This window comes from Poecilia reticulata, chromosome 10 (genome assembly GCF_904066995.2).
Source record: "Poecilia reticulata chromosome 10, P_reticulata-male-v2, whole genome shotgun sequence".
In the NCBI taxonomy this organism is placed as follows: domain Eukaryota; kingdom Metazoa; phylum Chordata; class Actinopteri; order Cyprinodontiformes; family Poeciliidae; genus Poecilia; species Poecilia reticulata.
This window is the reverse complement of record NC_088839.1, coordinates 24,670,898-24,696,009: the sequence shown is the minus strand read 5'-3', so window position 1 is coordinate 24,696,009 and position 25,112 is coordinate 24,670,898. Positions and strand designations below refer to the sequence as shown.

The 25,112-nt window shown below is 37.7% G+C and overlaps 4 protein-coding genes and 2 long non-coding RNA genes across 6 annotated transcripts; 3 read left to right on the top strand and 3 right to left on the bottom strand.

The window, feature by feature from the left end:
• The first annotated feature begins 110 nt into the window (after positions 1-110).
• LOC145553105 (uncharacterized) lies at positions 111-3,005 on the top strand. Its single transcript, XR_014089317.1, has 2 exons — positions 111-1,223; positions 2,271-3,005. It is a non-coding gene; the product is annotated as an uncharacterized LOC145553105 (long non-coding RNA).
• Positions 3,006-3,150: 145 nt separating this feature from the next.
• LOC145553107 (uncharacterized) lies at positions 3,151-5,532 on the bottom strand. The gene is made up of 2 exons (XR_014089319.1): positions 4,065-5,532; positions 3,151-3,376 (listed from the first exon to the last, which is right to left on the bottom strand). It is a non-coding gene; the product is annotated as an uncharacterized LOC145553107 (long non-coding RNA).
• A 112-nt stretch (positions 5,533-5,644) lies between these two features.
• upf3b (UPF3B regulator of nonsense mediated mRNA decay) lies at positions 5,645-13,745 on the top strand. Its single transcript, XM_008420620.3, has 10 exons — positions 5,645-5,858; positions 6,072-6,178; positions 6,263-6,369; positions 6,454-6,552; positions 7,825-7,935; positions 8,022-8,065; positions 9,570-9,761; positions 9,840-9,997; positions 10,675-10,969; positions 11,513-13,745. Exons 1-10 carry the CDS (start codon positions 5,748-5,750, stop codon positions 11,648-11,650), a joined length of 1,362 nt encoding a protein of 453 aa, XP_008418842.1. The 5' UTR covers positions 5,645-5,747; the 3' UTR covers positions 11,651-13,745.
• Positions 13,746-14,408: 663 nt separating this feature from the next.
• Positions 14,409-17,345, top strand: rpl39 (ribosomal protein L39). Its single transcript, XM_008420612.2, has 3 exons — positions 14,409-14,512; positions 14,784-14,887; positions 17,169-17,345. The coding sequence occupies exons 1-3, from the start codon at positions 14,510-14,512 to the stop codon at positions 17,215-17,217; spliced, it is 156 nt and encodes a 51-aa protein (XP_008418834.1). The 5' UTR covers positions 14,409-14,509; the 3' UTR covers positions 17,218-17,345.
• A 617-nt stretch (positions 17,346-17,962) lies between these two features.
• Positions 17,963-21,399, bottom strand: sowahd (sosondowah ankyrin repeat domain family d). The gene is made up of 3 exons (XM_008420614.3): positions 21,131-21,399; positions 20,663-20,999; positions 17,963-20,082 (listed from the first exon to the last, which is right to left on the bottom strand). Exons 1-3 carry the CDS (start codon positions 21,159-21,161, stop codon positions 19,416-19,418), a joined length of 1,035 nt encoding a protein of 344 aa, XP_008418836.1. The 5' UTR covers positions 21,162-21,399; the 3' UTR covers positions 17,963-19,415.
• Positions 21,400-21,408: 9 nt separating this feature from the next.
• On the bottom strand, positions 21,409-24,871 carry pttg1 (PTTG1 regulator of sister chromatid separation, securin). Its single transcript, XM_008420619.3, has 6 exons — positions 24,719-24,871; positions 23,443-23,535; positions 23,220-23,356; positions 23,069-23,150; positions 22,750-22,905; positions 21,409-21,539 (listed from the first exon to the last, which is right to left on the bottom strand). The coding sequence occupies exons 2-6, from the start codon at positions 23,528-23,530 to the stop codon at positions 21,463-21,465; spliced, it is 540 nt and encodes a 179-aa protein (XP_008418841.1). The 5' UTR covers positions 23,531-23,535; positions 24,719-24,871; the 3' UTR covers positions 21,409-21,462.
• Between the last annotated feature and the right edge of the window lie 241 nt (positions 24,872-25,112).

Sequence of the window (25,112 nt, the reverse complement as noted above, 5' to 3'; positions counted from 1 at the left end):
ATGAGTGAAATAAATAAATAATTTGTTAAATAAATAATTTAGCTTTTTCATTAACCCATTTTTTCATTTATTTATTTTTCATATTATCAATTTCTCAATTTCCCTTTTTTCATTAATCTATTTTTCATTTACCCACTTTTCATTAATCTATTTTTCATTTAACCATTTTTTAATTTAGCTTTTTCATTAACCCCATTTTTCATTTCTTTATTTTTCACATTATCAATTTCCCAATTTCTCTTTTTCATTTATCTATTTTTTATTTATCCCTTTATCCATTTACCCATTTTTCATTAATTTATTTTTCAATTAACCACTTTTCAATTTCCCTTTTTTATTAACCCAATTTTTTCATTTATTTATTTTTCCGATTATCAATTTCTCTATTTCTCTTTTTCATTAATCTATTTTTCATTTGTCCATTTTTTCATTTATCCCTTTATCTATTTACCCATTTTTCATTAATCTATTTTTTAATTTAAACATTTTTTGATTTCCTTTTTCCATTAACCCGATTTTCTATTTCCCAGTTTCATTAATCAATTTCTCATATATCCCTTTTTTATTTACCCAATTTTCTTTTATCTATTTTTCATTCAACATTTGTTTGAAAAATCTTTACTTTTCCCATTTTCCAATTTCCCTTATTCATTTAGTATTTCCTTATTTTCTTATTTATCACATTCTATTTCCCCGCAAAACTTAGGGAAAAAATAAATGCAAATGAGGAGAGGCACGTCATCAGGCTACAACTTCCCCAATTGGTTGGTTAGCGTCACACCCATACTTTGCTTCAAGAAAGATGGCGACCTACTAACGGGTTATCAATAAGCTGAAGCTCGTTAACTTCATTAGAAAATAGTGTTATTACTCCTGACTTTAGTTCTCGTGTGGCCGCTCAGACAGAACGTGTTTCAGTTGGCGGCTCTCATGGACTCAGAGCTTCACCGTCGGGAGTTTTTATAGTTTGAACGAAGCGGCCGCTGAAGTTGGCTTACGATTGAAGGTTCGGGACACCTTCGTAGCTACCAGCTGTGATCCAACTATAAGGAGCAACTTTACTGTACATCGTAAGTGAACTGCAATATCCAGAGGCAGCTCTATGGAGCATCGGGCTGAAAGAATGAGAGTGGAGAGCCTTGGAGATCTGCATCGGAGGCCATCTTTCAGACATGCACCGCTGCTGTCCGTCCAGGATCCTCCGGTTGCCCAGACGTTGCACGGTAAGCTACTAACGCTGATGTTTGTTTTCCAACTACAGTCATATTTAATCAATAGGGCTCAATTACGATCGCGGGAGTTTTTGAGTTGATCTCGGCAGTAGGTGACAAGCTGAACGTCTCCAGGATGTTGAGACCAGCACGTCCTCTGATCCAATACATCTTATTAAGGATAAAATCAACAAAACGTGTTCAAATTAATGGCCCAACAGGTTGATTAAAGACAGTAAAAAGGTAGGAGTGGTTTCGAGTCGATGGCCTTGTTTTACCTTTGTAAACAGACAACCTGAATACAGTGACCTTTAGTGAGGGTACAGAATGGAGAATGGATAAAAGCTGAACTCCTGCTACAATCTTTGCCTCTCTTGGTTACATCCCTGAGGTGTGCCAAGTGTGGCCCACATGCATATAAAGTAAATATGTCTATTAATTTAAGTATTTCTTTGTATGTATAACTTGCCCACCTTAGTTTGCCTGTTTTTGGTCAACATATGTGCCTCAACATGTGGTTACTGTTCCTTAGAGGTGGACAGAGGACCCACAATTTATACTCCAGGAATAACAGTAGCACTTCAACATGTTTTTACTCAAAGTAAATCGTAGCTGAATAAGAAATTAAACAAGAGTAAAGAAGCATTTGGTAAAAAGTTGATCAGTACTGAGTAACTGATCAAGTTATCAATTATTTCATATCTAAAAAAAATACACAATTAGAAGGCCCAAAATATTAAGTTCAGTGGAAATTTTGGTATTTTAAAGACAAAATGAAAAATTAGTTTAAATAATAGTGATGCTTCATAATAAAATGACTTGAGTAAAAGTAAAAAGTTCAGCATAGTAAGAGTATTCCTAAAAGTTCATTTGAGTTTCAAAAAGTTACTCAACTATATTTAAGTAAATGTAATTAGTCACTCCTAAACTCTGCCCTTCTGAGGGAACAGGAGAAGGAACTGTTAAGGAAATAAATTAATCTTATTTTGATACTAAACATTGTTTCAATTAACAAATGAATCATAACACCCAGAACATATTCTGTTATGTTTATTCAAGGGTGAAGGAACAGAATGACTGGAGGTTCTGGCTGAGAGGGACCAGGGCTGACAGTGAGGAGAACCGTCTGCACTGTGAGCAGCACCAGAACTCCTGATGGGTCTCCTTCAGGAAGAAGCAGAGAGACGGCCGACCTCCACAGAGAAGAGTTCACCCAAACATCAGAGGAAAAATGAATGCTGGTGCTCAACAGAGCAGCCTCTTTTCTTAAACCCAACACACACAGGGTGTTGTGGCCCTGATTAAAAACCTGCTAACTTCAATTTAACTGAAACACAGAACATCCAGAAATGTGATGAACTTCAGCTATAGAGTGGAAATGACAGTGAGATGAAAACATTTGTCTATATCACTCTGTTATACAGGACATTAACATTTTAAAGTGTTTGTTCCAGAGCCCCTGATACAAACGATAGCATTAGCTCATCCATCAGACATTTACTGAGGCCTGAAACATGCAGGGCAGACGACCTGAGGACTGAGTGGTTAAAGTATTTCACTGACACTTCAGATTGAAGATTTCCAATTGAAGGCGTCCGTAAATGAACACAATCATTATTCAATAAACCAAGCTGTGTAAAATAACTGCTAGGGTTGCTATTAAGAACCCAATATGTCAGTTTGTTCATTTCTACGTTGTCATACATACAAGGTACTCCACTCACTGTTTAGCTTCATGTTGAAGAATCTTCAGTGTAATGAAACCAAAAAATAAAACGGGTCCAAAACTTTCAATCTGTATTCTATTTTTGTAGCTTTGTTCTATTAAGATCGCTTCCTTTATTTTAAGCCACAAACAAACGATCATTTTATTGTCTCTGGGACGTGAAAACATGAGATTTGATTAAATTAGAACTTCACATATTAGAAGGAACACAGATTTCATAATAATCAGTTTGTTTATTCAAAACAGTAAAATACAGACGGTTCATGCATATCAATGGTATAAGAAAAGCCAATTTTTTTTAAATGAATGTGTCACCAGTGCATTTGGCCGAGTGTTCCTGCTCCAGAAAGCTGAAGGTCTCTGGTCATCCTGAAGCTGTGAGCCCACTGGGAGTCTGAAGGGAAACACTGAGACCAGAGGCCTGCAGGATGGTCTGCATCTGAAAACATACATGATGGAAACATTAATGAATGTGCTGCGCCAAAAAGCTGTACTTTTGACCTGGTGGCGATGGTACCAGTTATGGTAGATCTGAACTTTGGTTTGATGACCCAAATATGAGAAGCTTCAGACTGACAGGAGTTAGGTTAAAGCCACATCTTGTGAAGTTGGGATATTTTTCCTCCAACAGGATCCAGAGGAATAGCAACAAACCAGAAGTTGGACTAGAATTTATTTCAATGTCATTTGTGAATGTCAGCTTCTCATTTTCAACAGTGCATATGCATGTGGGCCACACTTGGCACACCTCAGGGATGTAACCAAGAGAGGCAAAGATTGTAGCAGGAGTTCAGCTTTTATCCATTCTCCATTCTGAACCCTCACTAAATGTCACTGTATTCCGGTTGTCTGTTTACAAAGGTAAAACAAGGCCATCGACTCGAAACCACTCCTACCTTTTTACTGTCTTTAATCAACCTGTTGGGCCATTAATTTGAACACGTTTTGTTGATTTTATCCTTAATAAGATGTATTGGATCAGAGGACGTGCTGGTCTCAACATCCTGGAGACGTTCAGCTTGTCACCTACTGCCGAGATCAACTCAAAAACTCCCGCGATCGTAATTGAGCCCTATTGATTAAATATGACTGTAGTTGGAAAACAAACATCAGCGTTAGTAGCTTACCGTGCAACGTCTGGGCAACCGGAGGATCCTGGACGGACAGCAGCGGTGCATGTCTGAAAGATGGCCTCCGATGCAGATCTCAAAGGCTCTCCACTCTCATTCTTTCAGCCCGATGCTCCATAGAGCTGCCTCTGGATATTGCAGTTCACTTACGATGTACAGTAAAGTTGCTCCTTATAGTTGGATCACAGCTGGTAGCTACGAAGGTGTCCCGAACCTTCAATCGTAAGCCAACTTCAGCGGCCGCTTCGTTCAAACTATAAAAACTCCCGACGGTGAAGCTCTGAGTCCATGAGAGCCGCCAACTGAAACACGTTCTGTCTGAGCGGCCACACGAGAACTAAAGTCAGGAGTAATAACACTATTTTCTAATGAAGTTAACGAGCTTCAGCTTATTGATAACCCGTTAGTAGGTCGCCATCTTTCTTGAAGCAAAGTATGGGTGTGACGCTAACCAACCAATTGGGGAAGTTGTAGCCTGATGACGTGCCTCTCCTCATTTGCATTTATTTTTTCCCTAAGTTTTGCGGGGAAATAGAATGTGATAAATAAGAAAATAAGGAAATACTAAATGAATAAGGGAAATTGGAAAATGGGAAAAGTAAAGATTTTTCAAACAAATGTTGAATGAAAAATAGATAAAAGAAAATTGGGTAAATAAAAAAGGGATATATGAGAAATTGATTAATGAAACTGGGAAATAGAAAATCGGGTTAATGGAAAAAGGAAATCAAAAAATGTTTAAATTAAAAAATAGATTAATGAAAAATGGGTAAATAGATAAAGGGATAAATGAAAAAATGGACAAATGAAAAATAGATTAATGAAAAATAGATTAATGAAAAAGAGAAATAGAGAAATTGATAATCGGAAAAATAAATAAATGAAAAAATTGGGTTAATAAAAAAGGGAAATTGAAAAGTGGTTAATTGAAAAATAAATTAATGAAAAATGGGTAAATGGATAAAGGGATAAATAAAAAATAGATAAATGAAAAAGAGAAATTGGGAAATTGATAATGTGAAAAATAAAGAAATGAAAAATGGGGTTAATGAAAAAGCTAAATTAAAAAATGGTTAAATGAAAAATAGATTAATGAAAAGTGGGTAAATGAAAAATAGATTAATGAAAAAAGGGAAATTGAGAAATTGATAATATGAAAAATAAATAAATGAAAAAATGGGTTAATGAAAAAGCTAAATTATTTATTTAACAAATTATTTATTTATTTCACTCATTTTCTTCATTTTTTGATTTATTTTACTCATTTTTTATTTATTTCACCCATTTATTTATTTATTTAATTTTGGCTGAAATGGCTCTCCACGTTTACATCAAATTCTCGTTCTTATAAAAATAAAAATGCTTCACACTCATTTACTCTTGTTGGGCTTTTATTTAGAAAGTACATTAAAGCGGAAACTGCTCAAATTTGTGTATTTTTCTACAAAATTCAACTAAAAGAAAAATTGGAGTTAAAATAATACGAAACAAATGGGAGAAAGAAAATTAGTGAAATAAAGTGTTTTCTCTTTAGCTCCCCCTGGCGGCGGTGACTTTGAATCGCAAGCTTAGCCGTTAGAGAGGAAGTTGGTCAGGTCGGTTGCTACAGGCTGGCTAACTTGGAAAAAAGTAAACAAGTCTGTTGGCTGAAATGAAAATAAACACTGTAACCTTTCAACTATGAAGGAAGACAAAGAAAACACTCGACCGAAAGAGAAAAGAGTGGAAATAAAATGTGAAGATGGAGAGAAGACGGAGAAGTGTAAGGAGAAGAAGGAGGCCATGACAAAGGTAGAAGTTGCTAACAGAGCTATTGTTGCTACAAGCAGTCGGTTTAGCGCTTGAATAGTTTAAAAAAAATAGCACTGTGATGTTTATCATGTTGTGTTTTTATATCTGGATAAAATGTGAACATTTTAAATAGGATAATAAGTTCTACTCTACAGCAGTTTATGTTTAATTATGAAGTTCATGATCAGTTGCATTCAAACTAAAATGTTGTAGATTGTGATCAGAAGATTACCTCCGAGTTTGACTAAAGAGGAGCTGGAGGAGCAGCTGCAACCTCTTCCAGAAGTGGACTACATGGAGTTTTTCTCCAACGACACCAGGTACTTCCTCCTGGAAAAGCCTTCTCTGGTCATAAAAATGTATAATGACTTGTTTATTTTACTAAACAACTTTGCTTTTCTCAGCCTTTTCCCACATCTCTTCGCAAGGGCTTACATCAGTTTCAAAAATCAGGAGGACATCGTTCTCTTCAGGGATCGATTTGATGGATATGTGTTCATAGATAACAGAGGTAACACTGGGAAAAATTAGTTGAGAAAGTTTACCAAAGAGTGGAGGGTATGCGTCATTTTTGTCTGTATGTGTTTTTTAATAGGACAGGAGTATCCTGCCATTGTGGAGTTCGCACCTTTCCAGAAAACCGCCAAGAAAAGAAATAAGAAGAAGGACTCAAAATGTGGAACAATTGCTGAAGGTGAAATTTTTACACGTTTCTAATCTGATCTGTTAACTAATATACAAATTTAATTTACCCAGGCTTAGGAGCACCACAATTTATTGTGATCAGATTCTTTCCTCTTTAAATTAACCCTGGGCTTCACATATAAACATTTAAATGTTACAGAAAAACAGACAAAAGGCAAATAACATTTCAGTGATTCCAGTTGCAGCAAAGTTTGAATAGTTTTGACACTTTCTGACCTTTTAGCCATAATCGTGTATATATCATAACTACAGTCTTAAAAGCTTTTTGCAACTAAGATAGAAAGTTAAAAACAACCAATTCCAATGTCCAGACTATGTAATGTTATATTTAGTGTTTTAGTTGGAACACAATTTTAAACACATTTATAAAAATGTAAGATTAAATCTGTGATGGAGTATTTGGGCCACTGTGGATAAAAGAAAAGGGAAAAAAGCTACAAGGAAAAAAAATTTAGACGTGATTTCTACATCTCTGGTTTTGAAAAGTTGTAGATTTGCTAAAAAGAAATTACAGTCTGATACTGGATAAGAGCTCTGATGTAACGCTTATGTTTTGGAAAATATCCACATAGTCACCCTCTACCTTTGCCACCTCAATTTTATGAGATATTTGACATTTTCTTTTGTAATTTCTGAGACTTTTCTAATAAATTCAGGAGTTCTTTTCTTAGAAATGTCTGACTTTGAATATCCTGGTTTCAATATTGTACATTTATCCCTTTAATCATGAAAAATTGTAGAAAAATAAACATTCTGTAAATTCATCATCTGAGATTATCCCAATTTGTTTCTTGTAAATGTGTGAAAATAGTTTAAAAATTTCTGTTTTTACTTCTCCAAAGAATCAGCCAAAAATAGTTTTCTGTCAAATCTTTTATTTTGAAGAGTCTGATTTTAAGAGTCCCACAGCATGACAAATCCTCCACCTTACTTTACAGCAGGTATGAAACGGTCTTTCACATAAGCATCCTTCGTTTCTCACCAGACCATCACGAGGCCAACTTGTTGCCAAACACCTTCAAAAACACAGTTAAAGTCTCAGTAAATTTACGTTTGTGATGGTCGGACAGAAAACATATTTTCCTGGCAGAACTCCCAAACAGTTTGCACAGAAATAGCAAATAATGGTTATTATAGAAACATTATAACCTGATGATGCCACTCATTTTTTACATTTACCTTTCAAGAGTTATTTTCTTTTCTTACCTCCTGATTTTTTTCTGTGGTTGTGCTTATTTTTATTATTTAAATTTCCTTTTAGATCCCGACTATAAAAGGTTTCTTGAATATTACAATGGAGATGAAGAGAAGCTGACGTCCACACCCGAGACTCTGCTGGAGGAGATCGAGGCAAGATCGAAGGAACTTGAAGGTTTGTTTACATTCTCTGCTTCACTGTAAATATGGCAGCAGCTCATTAAAAAATAAAATAATTTAAGAGGATTTTTCTCTTTCTAGCCAAAAGAACAACTCCTCTTCTGGACTTCCTGAAGAATAAGCAGGTAAACTTAACACAGTGCTCTGAAAATATGTTTCAGATCATCAAATACATTTTAATAACAAACAAAGATGAGCTAAATATAGTTTCCAAATCATTAATGTATTTATTAAGCAGAAAAAAAGCTAATATTTAATAAATATGAAACATAAATCCAGACTGTCCTGATTATTTATATAACATGTTGTTTCTTCAAAAAGTTAAAATAAAAAGCAGCAGCCAACAAGGAAGAGAGTAATTATTTTAAACAAATTTAATACTAATAGACTTTAATAAAACTGAACAAATCCACTGTTTATTAGATCTGCTGTCATGAAACTTCATAATTTGGTTTATTACAAAATAATGTAATTGATGTTTGGAGCTAATTTAAGTTTATTGCCAGTTGGGTGTGAAGATTTTTTATACATTTTGTGAATCCAAATATGATTTATGACATGTTTGTAAATTTACAAAACAGGCTAAAAGAGAGATAAATAAAGAAAATCTTTGACTGTTGTTGGAGTTAAATTATGAAAAGTGGATTTTAAAAAAATTAACAAGAAGGAAAATATTTAATGGTTACCAGTAAATAACTTCAAATTGTGTTATATCTGTTTTGTTTTTGGATTTTCATTTTTCTTTATGCGTCTGTTAAATGCTTTTTAAATGATGTGTTTCAGGTTTTATATATACTGTAATGATTTATGAAGGTGTAATAATTTAATAATAATTTAATTTAATTTGATGTGTGGGAAAAACCTTGATCTTCTGCCTGCATCTTTTCAGTCAAGTTGTTTAAATTGTTGCTCTGTTTCGAAGTATAACCAAAACTGAAATTCAGAAAACATTTCTGCTGCCTTAAATAAATAAATAAATAAATAAATAAATAAAGGTACTTAATGGGGAAAACTGTAACTAACTGTAACTATATTATATGTTTTTACAGGTAATTAAAACATCCTGAAATTATCGATAAAACATCCTTCATTTTTGTGTTTATGATTCGCTACTCTGGAAAACAGCAACAGCTGTTCAACAATAATTGAAAAACAGTAATTTTCTGTTGAGTATTCATTACCCAATCGATGCAACATACTCAGAATACAATACTTTGACCTTTATGAATTCTGCACTAAAGATGAACCAACTACAACTAATAAAAACTAAACTGAAACTAAACGATATTTAACTGACATCAACTAATAAAAACTGGCAAACACACTCCAAAAACTAATTAATTAGACAAAAAGTCACAACGAAATAAAACTAAACTCTAATGAAAACCCAAAGCTCTCATCGCCCTGATATGGATAACACATGATTACATGACTGACTGAATAAATAAAACTGAAAGTGTTTGTCAAAGAAATGTATCTTTTACAGAGATTTCATTGGATCAACTAAAAAAAAATCAACCGATGAGCCGTTGTGGTCGATAAGAAATAAGTAAAAAATGGTCCATCCGTGCTAGAAGAAGTTATTTTGTTTAGGTTTGTTAACACCTGACTTAATGTCTTGCTGTTCAGAGACTGAGGGAGGAGAAGAAGGAGGAGAGAAAGAGGAGAGAGCTTGAGCGGAAGCGTCTGCGTGACGAAGAGCGCCGCAAATGGAGGGAGGAGGAGCGGAGGAAGAGGAAGGAGGCGGAGAAGATGAAGAGACTGGAGAAACCTTCGGAGAACAAAGACAAGGACCATACTAAAGAGGAACCAAAAATTAAGGTTTGTGTTGCATAACGCCAGAGCCGTTTCTAAATCGGTGTCATTTCCAGGGTGTCTTATACTTCATTTAACTTTCAGCTCTTGAAGAAGCCAGACAAAAGTGATGACGGCGATTCTGAGAAACCCAAAGAGAAGTTCAAGAAACCAGAGAAGCCGCACAGAGAGGACAGAGCGTCAGGCGGCGCTGACCACAGGAGGAGGCCAAACTTTGACAGCAAGGAGGAGCGAGAAAGAAAGTCAGTGTCTTCACTCATTTCTCTGAATTCGCTGAGTTCAAACTGGTGATGTGCGGATTGATACCTTCTGATACCTGTAAGCTTTAAGATCAATTCCCAAATCCAAGTATCAATACTTCAGTCATTTGAGATGCTGTATCTGGACAGGATACGTCAGAAAGTAACTAAATTACTGAGATGTTGCCTAAGTAGCTCCCTTCAGATGGGCTGAAGGGAGCTACTTTTTCTTAATGCCCAGTGGCAGATCGTAAAAGAAGTGGAGATTTTCAGCTTTTATTTTGTAGTAGTACCTAAAAATGATTTCAGTAGGATTGCTACTTTACTAATTTTATTTTTATTTGTAGTTTGTAACACCATTTTCAAACATTTTGTATGATTTTCTGCTGTTGTTAAAATAACCCAGCTTTAGTAAATGAAGCTGTTATTTGAATGAACTTATGATCTTAAAATCAAAACGTTGGAGTACATTTTCTTTTTATGAAGCCAAGATTTGAATTGCAACACTTGTTTTTGCACAAAGCATCGGATCGGTATCGGTATCGGTATTGCTAATCCCAGCTTCAATTTTACTCAGTATTGGATCGGAAAGGAAATCTGTGTTATCGGAACGTCGCCAATTCAAACTGCAGCAACTAAAACAGGAAGTGGTTGTTTTGTTTTGTTTTTTTACTTGGCAGAGGGAACGAAGACGGGCGGAAGGAGTTCAGGGAGCGCGACTTGGACCGTGAGAAGGAGAGGGAGCGACGGCTGAGGGAGAAGGAGCGCATCCGACGGCAGGACGAGGAGCGGCGGAGACGGCGGGAGCAGCAGGACGGAGAGAACACGTCCAGAAAACGAGAGGAGGAGATCAGAAAGGAGAAGGCGATGGAGAAGAGGAGGAGCGAGAACTCTGCAGACGCCGAGAAGACAGAGAAACCGGCCAGAGAGAACAGGAAGGAGGAGAGCAGTAAAAGAGAGAGAGTCCGTAATAAGGTAGGAGCGGCTGGGTTTCAGAGCGCCATGTTTTGTCTTTAGGGTTGCCAGATCTGAAGGCTTCCAGCCAAAACGCAACGTAAAATAGGATCTGTTATGATAACTAACTTTACTAGATGATAAATTGTCCCGGAAGTTATTATGATAAACGATAATATTGTTGTTTTGAGACAATTTTCAGGTAATATAATGCAAGAACAAATTATCAGAGATCAATAAACTTTAAATTCTAATGAACATTTAACAGTGGAACTGGAAGACATTTTAAATATCCAAAAATAAATAAACAAAACGACAAATAAAATGGATTAGGAAGTCCTTGTAAACAAATATTCTTCACCAGAATGGAAATTATTGCATTTATATTTTAATTTATCTTGCCATTTAATTCATTAATTGATTATTGCAACACAATGACGAACATTTTGAAACTATTTCCCTCCGAATATTTTCTGAAAACCCGACAAATGTTGTGAAAAGCTGCTCAGATTTTAACAGCCCGGCAGCAGTTTGTGATGAAGCTTTTCTGTTTCTCTGTGTCAGGACCGGCCCGCCATTCAGCTGTACCAGCCGGGGACCCGGAGCCGCAACCGCACCACCGGAGGCGGCGCCGACTCCGGCTCCGCTGACAGGAAACCCGACGCCGACAACAAGAAGGCGGCCGACAGAGGGGAAGACTGAGCGGGTTTCTGGTTCTGGGGCTTTTTAAGTTTGGTGAAAAGGCCTGCGAGGCTCAGCGTGGCGCTGCAGCGTTGGCACGCAGCGCTAACACGGCGAGTGGGCTGCAGCGGCTCCAGTCCCAGTGGAGGCAGGGATTTGAGCCTCTCAGAGCCTCATTGAGACCCTGTTTGGGTTTTTTTTTGGTTCTGAGAGGCAACGGTTTGTAAGAGTGCAGCTGCAGGGCGCAGAGGGTAACGCCGAAGCTTCCCTGGGACCATGAGATCTCAAAGTGCCCTTACGTCGTTAATGTTGTTCCTGAGGGAAAACGTTTCACCGCAAACATCTGTTATCTCGTTCATTTAGATCAGAATGTGCAAAAATTATCTCTTCTGTCAGCGCTAGGCTTTAGATCTTAACTTTCACACACTGTACCCCACTCTACGCAGAGACAGAAAATCCACTGATGTGCAGAAACTATAGTGGTTCCCAGAAGTCCACACACCCAGAGAGAAATTACAGGTTGTTATGACAATATTTTTAACTTTAACGTGACATATTTCCTGTATAGTGCAACAGCAGTCATACTAATCTAGTCTGTGCAACATATAAAAGCTCAAATAACCATTAAAGCTGCAGCAATAACTTCTATCAACAATACTTTTTTTTATGTATTTGTTGAAACTGTCACCATGTCGTGGTAATTTGGTGTGCTACAGATAATCTATGAAATTTGAGCTCCTTTGCCTTCTCCCAGTGCTAACTAGAAACAACCAATCAGAGCCAGGGGGCGGGTCTTAGTGCTGTCAATCAGTCATGAATGCTAAGGCTAATTAGCATGGCCACCAATAATGGTGGATAAATTGTGTTACTGTAACTTTGAGTCGTTTCCCCACCTTGATCACATTTAGCAGCGTGTACCTGAGGGTGACTGACAGCGCCAAGACCTTCCTCCTGGCTGTGATTGGTTGATTTTTGTCAAAACTGTTGAATTTCTTCAGATGGCCATAGTAGTTCAGAGGAGGTGAAGGAAATTGATCTTTTCACAGATTATCAGTCTCATGACAAACTATCACAACATGAAGACAATTTTAACAAATATATATATATATATTAAAAAAAAATTTCATAAAAGTTACTGCAGCTTTAAACTCGGTACTTTGTTGAAACATCTGATTTATTTTCAGCCTTCCTTTTATGTTTTTTATAGAGTTTATCCTCCTTCCACATCTTGACTTGGCTCATTTGGGTTCTCTGCCTCCAAATCTCCACAACTCTCTTCAGATGACCATAAAGATGTCAGATTTAATTCTGGCCTTTAATTACGCCGTTCCAAAGCTCACATTTTCACACCCTAAAGTATTTTTTGTTCATCTGGTCGGATGCCTCGACTGTAATGTTGGTAAATAAAATCCCTTTCCAGCTGTCGAGCTGATATTTGAAGGTTTTGTGCCAGAATTTACTGCAGTTTGGGTCCGTTAATAATTTAATCTGCTTTAGCAAAACTGTAATCCCACATCCTGATGCTGCCACCACCATGTTTCACCGTAGGTATGGCGTTCTTTTTGGTGATGTACTGAGTTGTTTTGTGCCAAATAGACACTTTTAAATCGTGGCATTTTTCCTGGAGGTTTTTGGAGGCTGAACATTTTGGAGATTAATCAGATTTACTGTAATTGTTGTCAGATGAAGATTCAACATAGTTTTAGTTCATCCTCAGGTTTTTCTTTTGAATTGATATATGTTACATTAAGGATGGAAAAAGTTTGGAAAAGGTTTATTCTGGCCTGCGTTATAACATGGGTGTGTGAACTTTTTGGACGCACTGTGGTTTGTGCTAAATAATATAACCTGCTATTTTTTGCTCTGGGATTTTTATGCAACTGATGTATTTTACAAAGGAGGAGGAAGCCATTTGTGACCATACTGCCATGTGACATCTATGCCTGCATGAAGACTTCTTAGTCAGAGGGATCAACATGTAGCCTTCCCCCACTTTTCTAACTCAGAATCAACTTAAACATTAATTTTTGTGAACTGAGTTAAACATCGGAGCAAATACTTGCTGGTACTAACAAAATTACACAATCTCTGCCTAGAAATAAAAATACTTGCTGAAGTCTGTCTCTGTTTTTCCTTTGCACCGTTTTCCATCTCAACTTTTGATTTTCTAAGCACGAATATTAAGAAAAATATATTCTGAAATAATTTAAGGACAAAACTGTTTAATGTCTTGATTACTCAACAACATATACATTTTTAATATCAAGTGATTAAGAATATCTACTCTTTAAATAAACTACTTTTTTGCATTTGAGAAGCTAAAAGTGAATCAAAACATTCTTGATAAGAAATACATTTGATCAAGAAACCTATCTTATGTGGAGATGCATAAAAAAATGAGTAAAAACGTTCTATGGACCAATCCGTCATGCTATAATTTGTTTTGAAAATAAAATGGTACACGTGGAGGATAGGTGACTTGTCCAGGGTTTACCCAAAACAAAATAGCCTGTCATACATTTTTTGCTTTCCATTTCTTTTAATGAAAGAAAATTATGTTCTTGTTTTTAGGATTTAAAGAAAAGAAAATCAAGAAACTTTTACATTAAAAAGGAAAAAAACATCACCGAAATATATTTTTAAGACTATTAGTATAAAAAATGCAATAGTCAACATTTATGAATTGCCTTTTCATTTTGAAAACGGTCAGATTTTTGTCATTTGTAGTGAAAGTTATGAATTGCCATAAAAACCGCCTGCATTTCCTCCAGTGGCCGATTGGTGTCGCTGCTTCGAGGAGGCCCACTGCTTAAAGTTGCTTACGTCACGTCCTTCTTTCTCTTCGACCACCGCCATAGTGGGGAAAGGATTGTGGAGAAAATGGTAACTATAAAATCATTAAACATCCATCTTTACAAAGCTTTTAATCCAGAACTGTTACTCGAAATGAACAATGTATATTGTACTGGTAAAGAAAGTCTCCGTATGTTGAGGAAAAATACTTGGATAAGATGGTTAAATATACCGAGATACGGTGCTAGGTATGCTAGCTCCGAACTTTCTCTGGGTGATGTGAAGCGTATTCATCATAAGGACGTGAAATACAAACTTTAGATACAAACCTGTCACTGACTGGGTTCTGTTACATTTCCAGTCGTCCCACAAGACTTTCAGGATTAAGCGCTTTCTGGCCAAGAAGCAGAAACAGAACCGGCCGATTCCTCAGTGGATCAGAATGAAAACTGGCAACAAGATCAGGTGAGTTCTTATGTTTCTGATGCTGCAGCTTTATAAACAAACTCTACTCTAAAAGAGCTAAAGGGATTGTTGTTTAATCTACAGCAGGGGTGTCCAAAGTCGGTCCTCGAGGGTTTAGCATCCTGCATGTTTTATTCTCTCCCTGGTTCAACACACCTGGATTAAATGATGGCTCGTTAAAAGGCCTAAGATGAACATTGACATGCTGAACAGGTTACTACCACCAGAGAGAACTAAAACGTGCAGGATGCCGGCCCTCAAGGATCCACTTTGGACACTGTTGATCTACAGCACTGTCTAATGTGACTAGATCTAGTATTTGAAGGTAAAATACTCTGCTTAAAGCAGCGTAAATTGAGTTTTTAATGGTGTACCAACCTGAAAATAATCTACACAAACAGCTTTAATAGATGTTAAATATTCTTGTGCCTGTGTAAAAGTTGCTCACTACAGCAATGTGGACATAAATGTTTACAGTCATCACAGGAACCCATGAAATGAGAACTTTTCAATGTATAACTATCAGTGTCGGATTAAGTAGCATACTCTTTACATAAATTTATTTCTAGTATTTTTGATAGAGCTTATGAGAAATATTTAAAAAGAAATTTAAGCTGAATTTATCTGCATGCCTTGCTGTGTTGCATGCGATTGGCTATCATTTAAAAGGCAGGAGCCAATCCAAGAGCTGCAGTTATTTTTCTTGGCTGATTTTCTGTTCCTGTAAGAGCAGAGATAAGGAAGATATCAGCTTAAACTGCAGCGCCAAGATAGTTTTGACTGTGAAAATGAATTTATATTAAAGTTTGTTTGGTAGTTACTTTGACTTCATTCGAATTTACATGTCGATTATGTTGATATAGTGTCGTAACTTAACAAAATGCTGACTTGTTTGGGTACAATATCTCAATCACATTTGGCAGAATATAAATAACATTTCTATTTACCAGAGGCAAAGTGAAAGTACAAATACAATTCATTTGCTGAAGAGTTTGTATGCATAACTTGATTTTTTTATTTTTTATCTTTTTTTCATATTCCTACAAAGCTGCAAAGTTGGGTTTTGGTTGCAGATTTGTACAAACATTGAATGGCAATGACATTATTTTTATTTTTTCTAAAAGTTACTCAAACTGCATAAAGAGTTGATCAAATTCACTTTGCTTACACACCTAAGTTCAGCAATCTATGTGAAGAACTGACCTATTGTTTCAGTCAAACAACTCGCTCCAGCGACATCTGGTCGGTTAGCATCTCTCAAAAGTGAAAACCTAATAAATCTTTCTGGAGTCCAGTTATCACTCGGCTCACCTGATGATTAATGTGTGCGGGGTTTCCAGATCTGACAGCTTCCATCCCAAAAGACAACGTAAAACCCGACCAAACTCCAAAAGAAAAAACAGCCCAAATCTCAACCTCTGACATCATTCATGTTGCGAGCATCAGATTAGATTCTGACCCGAGCCCGATCCAATTGGGACTCGACTTTGAACACAATGAGACTTGTGTTTTCATGGGTCTGTGACCTTTTAAATAGTAATTTGTTTTACAACAATACCACATAGTTACTCTCGATTAACCAATGACCATTATGATCATTGATTATGTCACATTCAACAGATTCTGGGTAATGAAAAGTTCAATAATGCAGTATTTTACTAAACGTTTTGTACTTTTCTGCCACATGCGATATTTAAAAAATGTATTCTGAACACTTTAAAACCTATTAAAAGCAGCATAAAATTTAACAATACTCCCAAAAGCTCCCCCCCCCCCTTCAGCTTAATGTTCAAAATGAGCCCAATTGTGTAGAAACTCTCCCAATCTGGCAACACTGAATGCATGTTGTCCTTATTTGATTCGCGTTTACCTCAAATTATTTTATAATGGTTAAAAAAAAAGTCAATGTTGCTCATTTGCTGACCATTAGTCTTAATTTTGGTCTCCATTTCTGTTTTCATGATTTATTTAAAGTTTCAGCGATACCTGACAGACTAATGGATAGAAGGAAAACATGGAGTCTATAATTTAAAGCAGGTCTGCAAATGCAGCGCTCATCACCAGTAGAGTGCTGTCATTAACCCTGCTGAGAGCATCTTCCTCCTGCTGCGCTCCTCCTCCTCTTCCTCACCGCTCTGGTGATGAGGAAACTGCAGCTGCAGGACAAATAATTAATGTTTTAATAATGTTCTCATAACATCATAATGATGTTACGGGGAGTTGAAGCAGCACTAGGAACGTTTAAACATTCAACTGAACTTTTCCTCCGTCTTGTTTTCAGGTACAACTCCAAGAGGAGACACTGGAGGAGGACGAAGCTCGGCCTGTAAACATGGAGGCCCTTTGTCCCGACCTCCAGATGTCTGGAGGGAGCTGCGTCATCTGGAGCAGAGTTCGTTTTGTACAGATACTCTGGCTTTCTTCGTGTTTGACAATAAAAAGTCAGATTTGAAATGCAGATGTTTTTTTGTTTTTTTTTGTCTTAACCATATCAGAAGTTAGTTTGCAGGGAAAATGATTCCAAGTGACAGAGCAAGAGGTTATTAAATAGATGCATTTAAAGGTGGGTGATATGGACTAAAAACTGGTATTTTGTGGCAGTATTGTGATAAAGATAATTTAAAATATATTTTGTAGGTAACTGACTGCATGATGCAGCTTTTGTAGTGTCAATGTTCTTAAATACATTCCCATTTGAATCAATCTTTCATTACATATTTGGACTTGGAAGGTGAAACCCAACATGGCAGCGACTTAAACTAAATGTTAGTGGAGTTATTTATAGCACGAATATCTTGGTATTTTGGAAATAAGAGAACCTAACTTATTAGCAAGAGATTAGATCTTAGTTTAAGTCTAATTTCTTATTGATAAAGTTCAAGTTCCATTGGCAGATTAATTCACTTAAAACAGTGAAATAATCGAGTATTTTTCTTTAAGACAAGCTCCTTTTTGTAAGCTGTTAAGTCTTATTTCAAGTGTACCAATATATTTGCACCAGAAACTCGGCCAAAAATACTTGGTAAGATTTTGTTTTTTGTTTAAAGTATAAACTTAACACTTAGACCCATAAAAAAAGTTGCTATTTCTTTAAAGTTTGCATTTATTTAAAATTAGACACAACAGCAGTTATTCAATTTGCTTAATTTAGCAGCAGATAAAAAGTGTTAGTGCTCAGTGTGGAGGAACAGAAACCCAGTAGATCCATTTGGACGTTTACAAGCGTTTCCTGTTTTTGTTTTGATGAAACCTGCTGATTTTAAATGGCATGACCAAGAAATGTCATTGAGCAAGTCTGTCACACTTTTTTTTTTAAAGTGTTTGAGAAAGCAGCAGGGAAATTGTGAAATTGTTCCAACATGCAAGTTTGTAGATATTTCTTTACATTTTAAGGACAATTAGAAGCAAACTCACAGCACCTTTAACTTACTGTAAAAGCAGATCCGTAATGTGAATTTTAGTTGACTGTACACATCGTGCTAGATTTGGTAATTGGATTTTCTAATCGGACAGTAATTAGAAACATGCATTTGATTTTTGTTTATAAACACAATGGATTGGTAGAAATTTAAAACTTGTTTTTTTCTATAAGCTAAAGGAAAAACAAAAACTTCACCAAAAGGTATTCTGAAGAGATGCAATTACCAAAACATACATGTTTACATATTTTAAAGGGGCAATATTATGTATTTCCCAGGCACATAGTGGCATTATTCTTTGATAATGGCCTTATGTTCAATTATAAAAATCATGTATAAATCAAATGACAAGTTATTTGACTTGTAATATAAAGTCTTGAAATTGGGCCTCTGTCTCTTTAAAGAAAACTCTCAGGAAGTCCTCACCACATGGCTCCTCTACTAACCCTCTAACAACATTTTTACCAGCATCACACTGAGAAGTAGCTCATATAACGAGTTCTACCAGGTGTTTGCTAATTGCTGCTGGCTAGTCTGAAGGAGTTGCGTGAGGGAGTGGTGGGTGAGTAGAGCTACTCTGTGAGGTGGAAGCTTGGAACCTGCAGCTCTAAAGGGGAGCTACGTCCTCAAAGGCGGAGCTAAGTCCAACCAGGCGTTTTGAGTAGCTAAATGGTTGCCATGGAGATTAAAGGATCAAAGCAACACTCCAGTTATCTTTTTGATAAGGGAACAACATGAAATAAAGCTCAGAATTGATTTTACATCATACTGCCCCTTTAACAAAATTTTTCCGTTGCTTTGAGAAGTAGCTCATATAACGAGCTCAGCAGATAAGTTCTACCAGGTGGTTGCTAATTGCTGCTGGCTAGTCAGAAGGAGCCGACTGAAAGAGGCTTTCTCTGGGAGAAAGACACTTGGAAATGAGGTGGAGCTGCATCTCAAAGGCGGGGCTAGGTCCACCCAGGTGTTTTCCACAGCTTGAGTGGTTGCCATGGAGATCGAAGGAAACACTCCAGGTATGCTTTTGATGAGGGAGTAACATAATATGATGTAAACCTTAAAATAGGTTGATTTTACAGAACACTGCCCCTTTAAAGTACGCCATAATCTCAAGTTTTGCTTCTAACAAATGAAAAGGAGGATTTCAGCTTCCTTAGAGACTCGAACCTCCAGCTGCTTCTCTTGGCTCTGTCAAAGTAACTCACTTCTTCAGTTTCTTCGCCATCCGCCTCATCGCACGCGGCCGCGCTCACTGCGCCAGCGCAGTTGTTGTTGACGTTCTTGTTGAAGTTTTGCGCACAGCCGCAGCTGTGCTCCTCGTCCCAGGTGCCCAGCAGCTCCTTCATCTCCACCGGGGCGTCCTCCCGCAGGTACTGCCACGGCCGCTTCCCGTTGTAGTCCATCGCGTCCACGTTGGCGCCGAAAGCCCCGACCAGCAGCTTGATGACCGCGAACTGGCCCTGCATGCTGGCGACGTGCAGCGGGGTCAGCCCGCCGCTGCCCCGCAGGTTCACATTCACCGCAAAGCCCGCACGCTCCGCGAACCGCAGCAGCTTCAGCAGGATCTCGTCCTGTCCCCGCTTGGCCAGCCAATGCAGCACCGAGTATCCGCTGATGAAGTCCCGCCGGGTCAGCAGCTGCGGGTCCTCGGAGATGAAGTCCAGGATGGTTTCGTAGTTCCCCTCTACCGCCAGGAGCATCCAGGCGTGCTCCATGGGATACAGAGCCCAGTCCGAGTCCTCCTGGTCCGGGGAGAGGCTCTGCAGCAACCCGCTGCTGCACAGACGACCCAGAAATTATACTGGAGTAAAAGTAGCACCGCTACCAAGTAAAACATCCAAGAAATTACTCGAGTACAAATTTAGAAAAAAAAAACGAATAGGACATACCAATATAGAAAGCTATGTAGAAATTAGGTATTTTAAGGACGAAAATGAAAATTCATATACCAGGCAAAAAAATTTTCTAAGTTTCTTTCAATAAAAATCATGTTTTTCCCATTCAGTGAAGTTAACCCACAGTGGGCAGAGTATCCAAAATTTGTACTCTATAGAGTAGCACTACAACATATTCTTACTCACGTTAAAAGTAGCCCTTCAATAAGTTACGACTAAAACAAGTATTTGATAATTTTGTATGCATTTCATTTAAAAATTATAAATACAAAGGAAAGTGGAAATTTTGGTATAAACGTCTGAAACCAACAATCTGCAGGTCTGTATCTGGTGAATTTCTGGTTAAAACATGTTAAGTGGATAGAGAATCCAGAAATTTTACTCGGAATAGCGATACTTCTTAAAATCACTGGTACAGCGCACCACATTTTCTCAAAAGCTTAGTAAATATAACTTGGTACCCCACTCCGCTGCTGGATGCCCGGCTCAGGAGAAGCTCCTTCAGGTACTTTCTACGCAGAACGGACTCCTTCTCCGGCGCGGAGCCGTCGGTGACTTCTTGCTGCCTCTGCAGCCTCGACCTACGCGGGGAGGCTCCGGGCATGACCTGCATGCCATACCGAGACAGCCGCTCCACAATGGAGCCCTGTCTGGGAGTCCGATCCGGGGCAGCTGGTTCCGATCCGCTGCAATGCATACCGCCTGCCTGCCTGCCTGACTCTGCAGCTCCCAGGCTACTTCCTTTTAGACTACACCCTGAAGATGTCTCTGATAAACGCCAATAATTTCCCTCATTTCCTGCGTCGAGAAAAAAAAAAAAAATGCATTTAAAAAAGTGGGCAGAAAATACCCATAAGGAAGTTTTGTTTTCAAAAACACTTCCCCTTTCTAGGGACCATTTAGTGTCAAACACACCAGTATCAACTCACCTGTCCTGGTACCAAACTTAAGTTTGTTCATAAAGGCACCTTCTCCGTTTTAATTATAAAAATCAAGATGAAAAGATGCATACTTTTAGTTTAGAGACAAAACCGGAGATCCTGCTTTCCTTTGTAAAGAGGAACAGAGACAAAGTTCATTCTAATGCAACAACCCAATAGCAAGAATCCCTCACATGTGACCAGGGTGGACTTTAAAGCAGGAAGTAACACTCAGTTTATTCCCCTGATACTTTCACAGTAAAAAAAGAAAATCTGTAGCCAATGAGAACATGGTAAAACAACTTTATTCAAAGAAAAAATACAGAGCATTAATAAATGCGTTAAAACTCAGGTTCCGAAGGAAGTTCAGTCAGCTCATCGATAGTTTGAAGAAACGCGGTCAGCTCCGTGAAGTCAGCTGAAAACAGGGACAGTTTGGTTAATGATATGCCAACGACTATAATTAATTTAAACACAAGCATGCATTAAAATAATACCACCCTATTTTTAAATAGAGTCCAAAATTACACATCTGAGCCCAACAATTACCTCACCAAGTCACCGTCTGAGAATAGAAATGCATTTTATTTTCATTTTGGTTACCGAGTTAACTTGGGCACCATAAATGCAGACTGACTAAAAGCTTTAAAACTGTTACATAGATGGACATTCTGCATAATTGTGCCGTCATTTAAAATTTTTGGTAAATTTGCCAGTTTTTGCAACTGTGCATTTTTCTCCTGATTTGAAGAAAACTCAGTCACAAGCTGTAATGATTAGTCCGGTGACCTGCATGTTATTAGAAAGCTCAATGCAGAACACGTAAAGTCCAGACAGGATTAATCATGCATGCAATATAAGCCACCATGTTTTTAAACACAAGATGGTGCAAGTTTTCCCCCACCATCTGTAAAAGGAAAAACAATTTCCTGCCAAAGCGTGACCTTTCATCTTGCCTGATCAAGTGACTTTCTATATTTACACCACCTACTGTACCAATGACCAGCTGTTACTACAACAAGTCTTCAATATAGGCTTAAATGTTTTTTTTAAAAGCTGGGGGTTATTTTTTAAAGGATTTATACAGCATCCTTTATTGGAGGATGCTCCAATAAAACACCATTAGCCATTTAAAAAGTTTTACTGAATTTTTCCACAAGATTCACATTTTTTTGTGAAATGTACAGTTTCACACTTTGTAAATTTTGTTTGTGTTACCTCGTTTTAAGGTGCTGTGACAAAACTGGCTTAAGAAATTTCAGTATCAAACTATAAACAGTAATGCAAGGTTAAACATTTTAATTAGAGGAGTTTTCAAACAGTCAATGTCTCTAAAGTCGGTCCTCGAGGGTCGGCATCCTGTACGTTTTAGTTCTCTCCCTGGTGGTAACGACAACCTTCTCAGCAAGCCAATGTTCTTCTTAGGTCTTCTAATGAGCCATCATTTAATCCAGGTCCGTTAAACCAGGGAGAGAACTAAAACATGCAGGATGCCGGCCCTCGAGGGCCGGCTTTAGACACCCCTGCTCTAAAGCATCTGAAATGCAGGTTTATGAGTCAGACATTTTGACCACTGATCTGAAATGTGTCAATAGTGATGCAGAAATCCACCACCACCAAGTTCATACCTGGACACTCTGGCATTTCTACAGGGGAAAGGTATGGGAGCTCTTCCATCCTTTCCTGATCCAGATCAGGGCGTCTGTGTGGAAAGCAAGCCAACCCAGACAGAGCCATGCAGCTAAGAGGAATCAGATCTTCAGGTACACTGTACCTCTGAAACTCTGAAATAAAGCAATTCAAGAAAACATTGCGGTCAAGTGCTTCAGATAAAACGACGACAACTCTAGAATGATGGGCCATTTGCCTGCAATACTTTAAAAAAAAAAACTGAAGTGTAAAGTTAAAGTAATTCCTAATTATTTGGCAGCGTATTGATTGGTTTACCTAATGGGTCATAAGGGATAAACTGCTCAACTTCTGGATATTCCTCCGCTTTGGTCTGAGGAGCCGGCGTCGCTTTAGTTTCCTAGAGGGAACAAAACAAGCTCGTAAACACTGATTTAAAGAAAAGAAAAACTGAAGTAAGACCTCCAACCTGTGGCTTAACGAGTTTCTTCTCCTGCGTTTTGACGGCTGGTGTTGAAATCCTGTTGCCCACCACACCAAAAGCCTTGCGGCCAGATGAGAGCGGTGTGACCATCGTTTTGGCCAACATAGGAGACTTTAGCTTCTCTTGTTGTGGAAACAAAAGTTAGTGTATTCTTGCAAACCAAGGGTTGAGGGATGGAGAAAAAAAGAAAGAAAAAAAAGTTGAATACCTGGAACAGATTTAAGTCGCTGGCGCAAATTCTGTGAAGATCCATGAAGTTGTGCATTTTCCTGCTCTGCAAAGATTATGCTCTCCATTGTATCTGGAAACAGTTATGCATTAGTTTCTGCAGAAAACTACAAGGTTATTTAAGATTAAAAAGGTCAAGGATTGTCAGCCAACACGTTCTTCCCGCAAGAACAGCTCCAAGTTAATGCAGCAAGGTGTAAAGCTGAGCTTAAGGTCACAGAAAAGGCTTCCCCCTCCCAAATAGTAATGTTTACTTGGAAAAAATATGCAATAGGGCTCTTAGAAACAATTTTTACTCCAATGAAAACATCCTGGGGCCAAACATTTAATCTTTCAGTCATTATCTTTTAATGAGTCCCTTTAAAAAAAGTTGAAGTTTCATCTACTATGGTTCACAAGCAACTAAAGATATTCAAGCACTTGAACCCCTGGAGTTCAATATGAAACTAGTTCTATTTGGTGGAAACTTATCCTTACCAGTTACAAATTGAAACACCCATTTAATGTCTTACTTTTTTAGTCCAGAACATTTCTCTTAAACCAAGATACTTGACTGCAAATCTTTGACACTTAAAAACATTCAGAACTCCGACTTAAAAAATACCATAGCCGGCAAATTAACTTTTTACTTGTAAAGTTCTCTTCAACACACCCGAATCAAATTCCCTCATCAGCAGTCACTCAGCTCTGCAATAGCCTGGTAAACAGCCAGTCACTTGATATGTTGAAAAAGGGACGTTTCCAAAAGTCGCAGAATAGTAGCTTTTGAAGACTGATGAAGTTTCAAATCAAAAAGTGTTACCTAGGTCCTTCAAACAGGTATTTTAGCAGTGTAGTTTTTCCACAGGTTTTCCTCCCACCGAATTCTCCATTAGTATGCTTGAATACAGCACTCAGACAGCTTCTTCAGTGTTTAAGGGTAGTTATGCAACATTTAAAGTTTTCTGATAAAGTGAATTATAAGTTGCCATGATACACCTGAATGTAGAATTACCTATTGAAAGTGCAAAAGTTGATAACTGCCGCCTTATTTATCCAAATACACGTTTACATCGATTAGGTGCATCACACTTATAGTTCCAGTCTAAATATGTCAGTTAAAACGTCCGTTGATTTATCCGCTGACCAACACCAAGATGACCGTTAGCTTGTGTTAGCTCACGTTACTTATAACTAAACGGACAGGTTACAAGCTTGAAGCAATTCAAAAGAACACTATGCAGAAAGTAATAAGAACAACGAAACGTTTCACCCACCTTTCTGGCACCGAGTTTCAATAAACGCTGTTCGTGTTTCCTTCTTTTTCGTTAGTCCTCTCCTCGTTGCCAGCTTGTTGTAGTACAAAACTGTAGTGTCGCTTCCAACAGCCGCCGCTTCATTTAAATACGATGCGTTCTTCCTATTGGTCGATCTCAGACACGTGACTAAAAAGGCGTTTCTATGGTTTCTATGATCAGTTAGCTCACCGAGCTAAAACTGTATGGCCAGAGATTTGATTTGTAGTTGTTTGTGATTTGTGGCAACTAGTGTCAGTCCCAGTTACGCTGAACAGGAGTACGATATGTGCATCTATGAACATGTTCTTCATGTTCTGTGGAATCATATGGAATTATATTTTAACAGCTTTCTCGAAATAGGGCTACTTGTTGT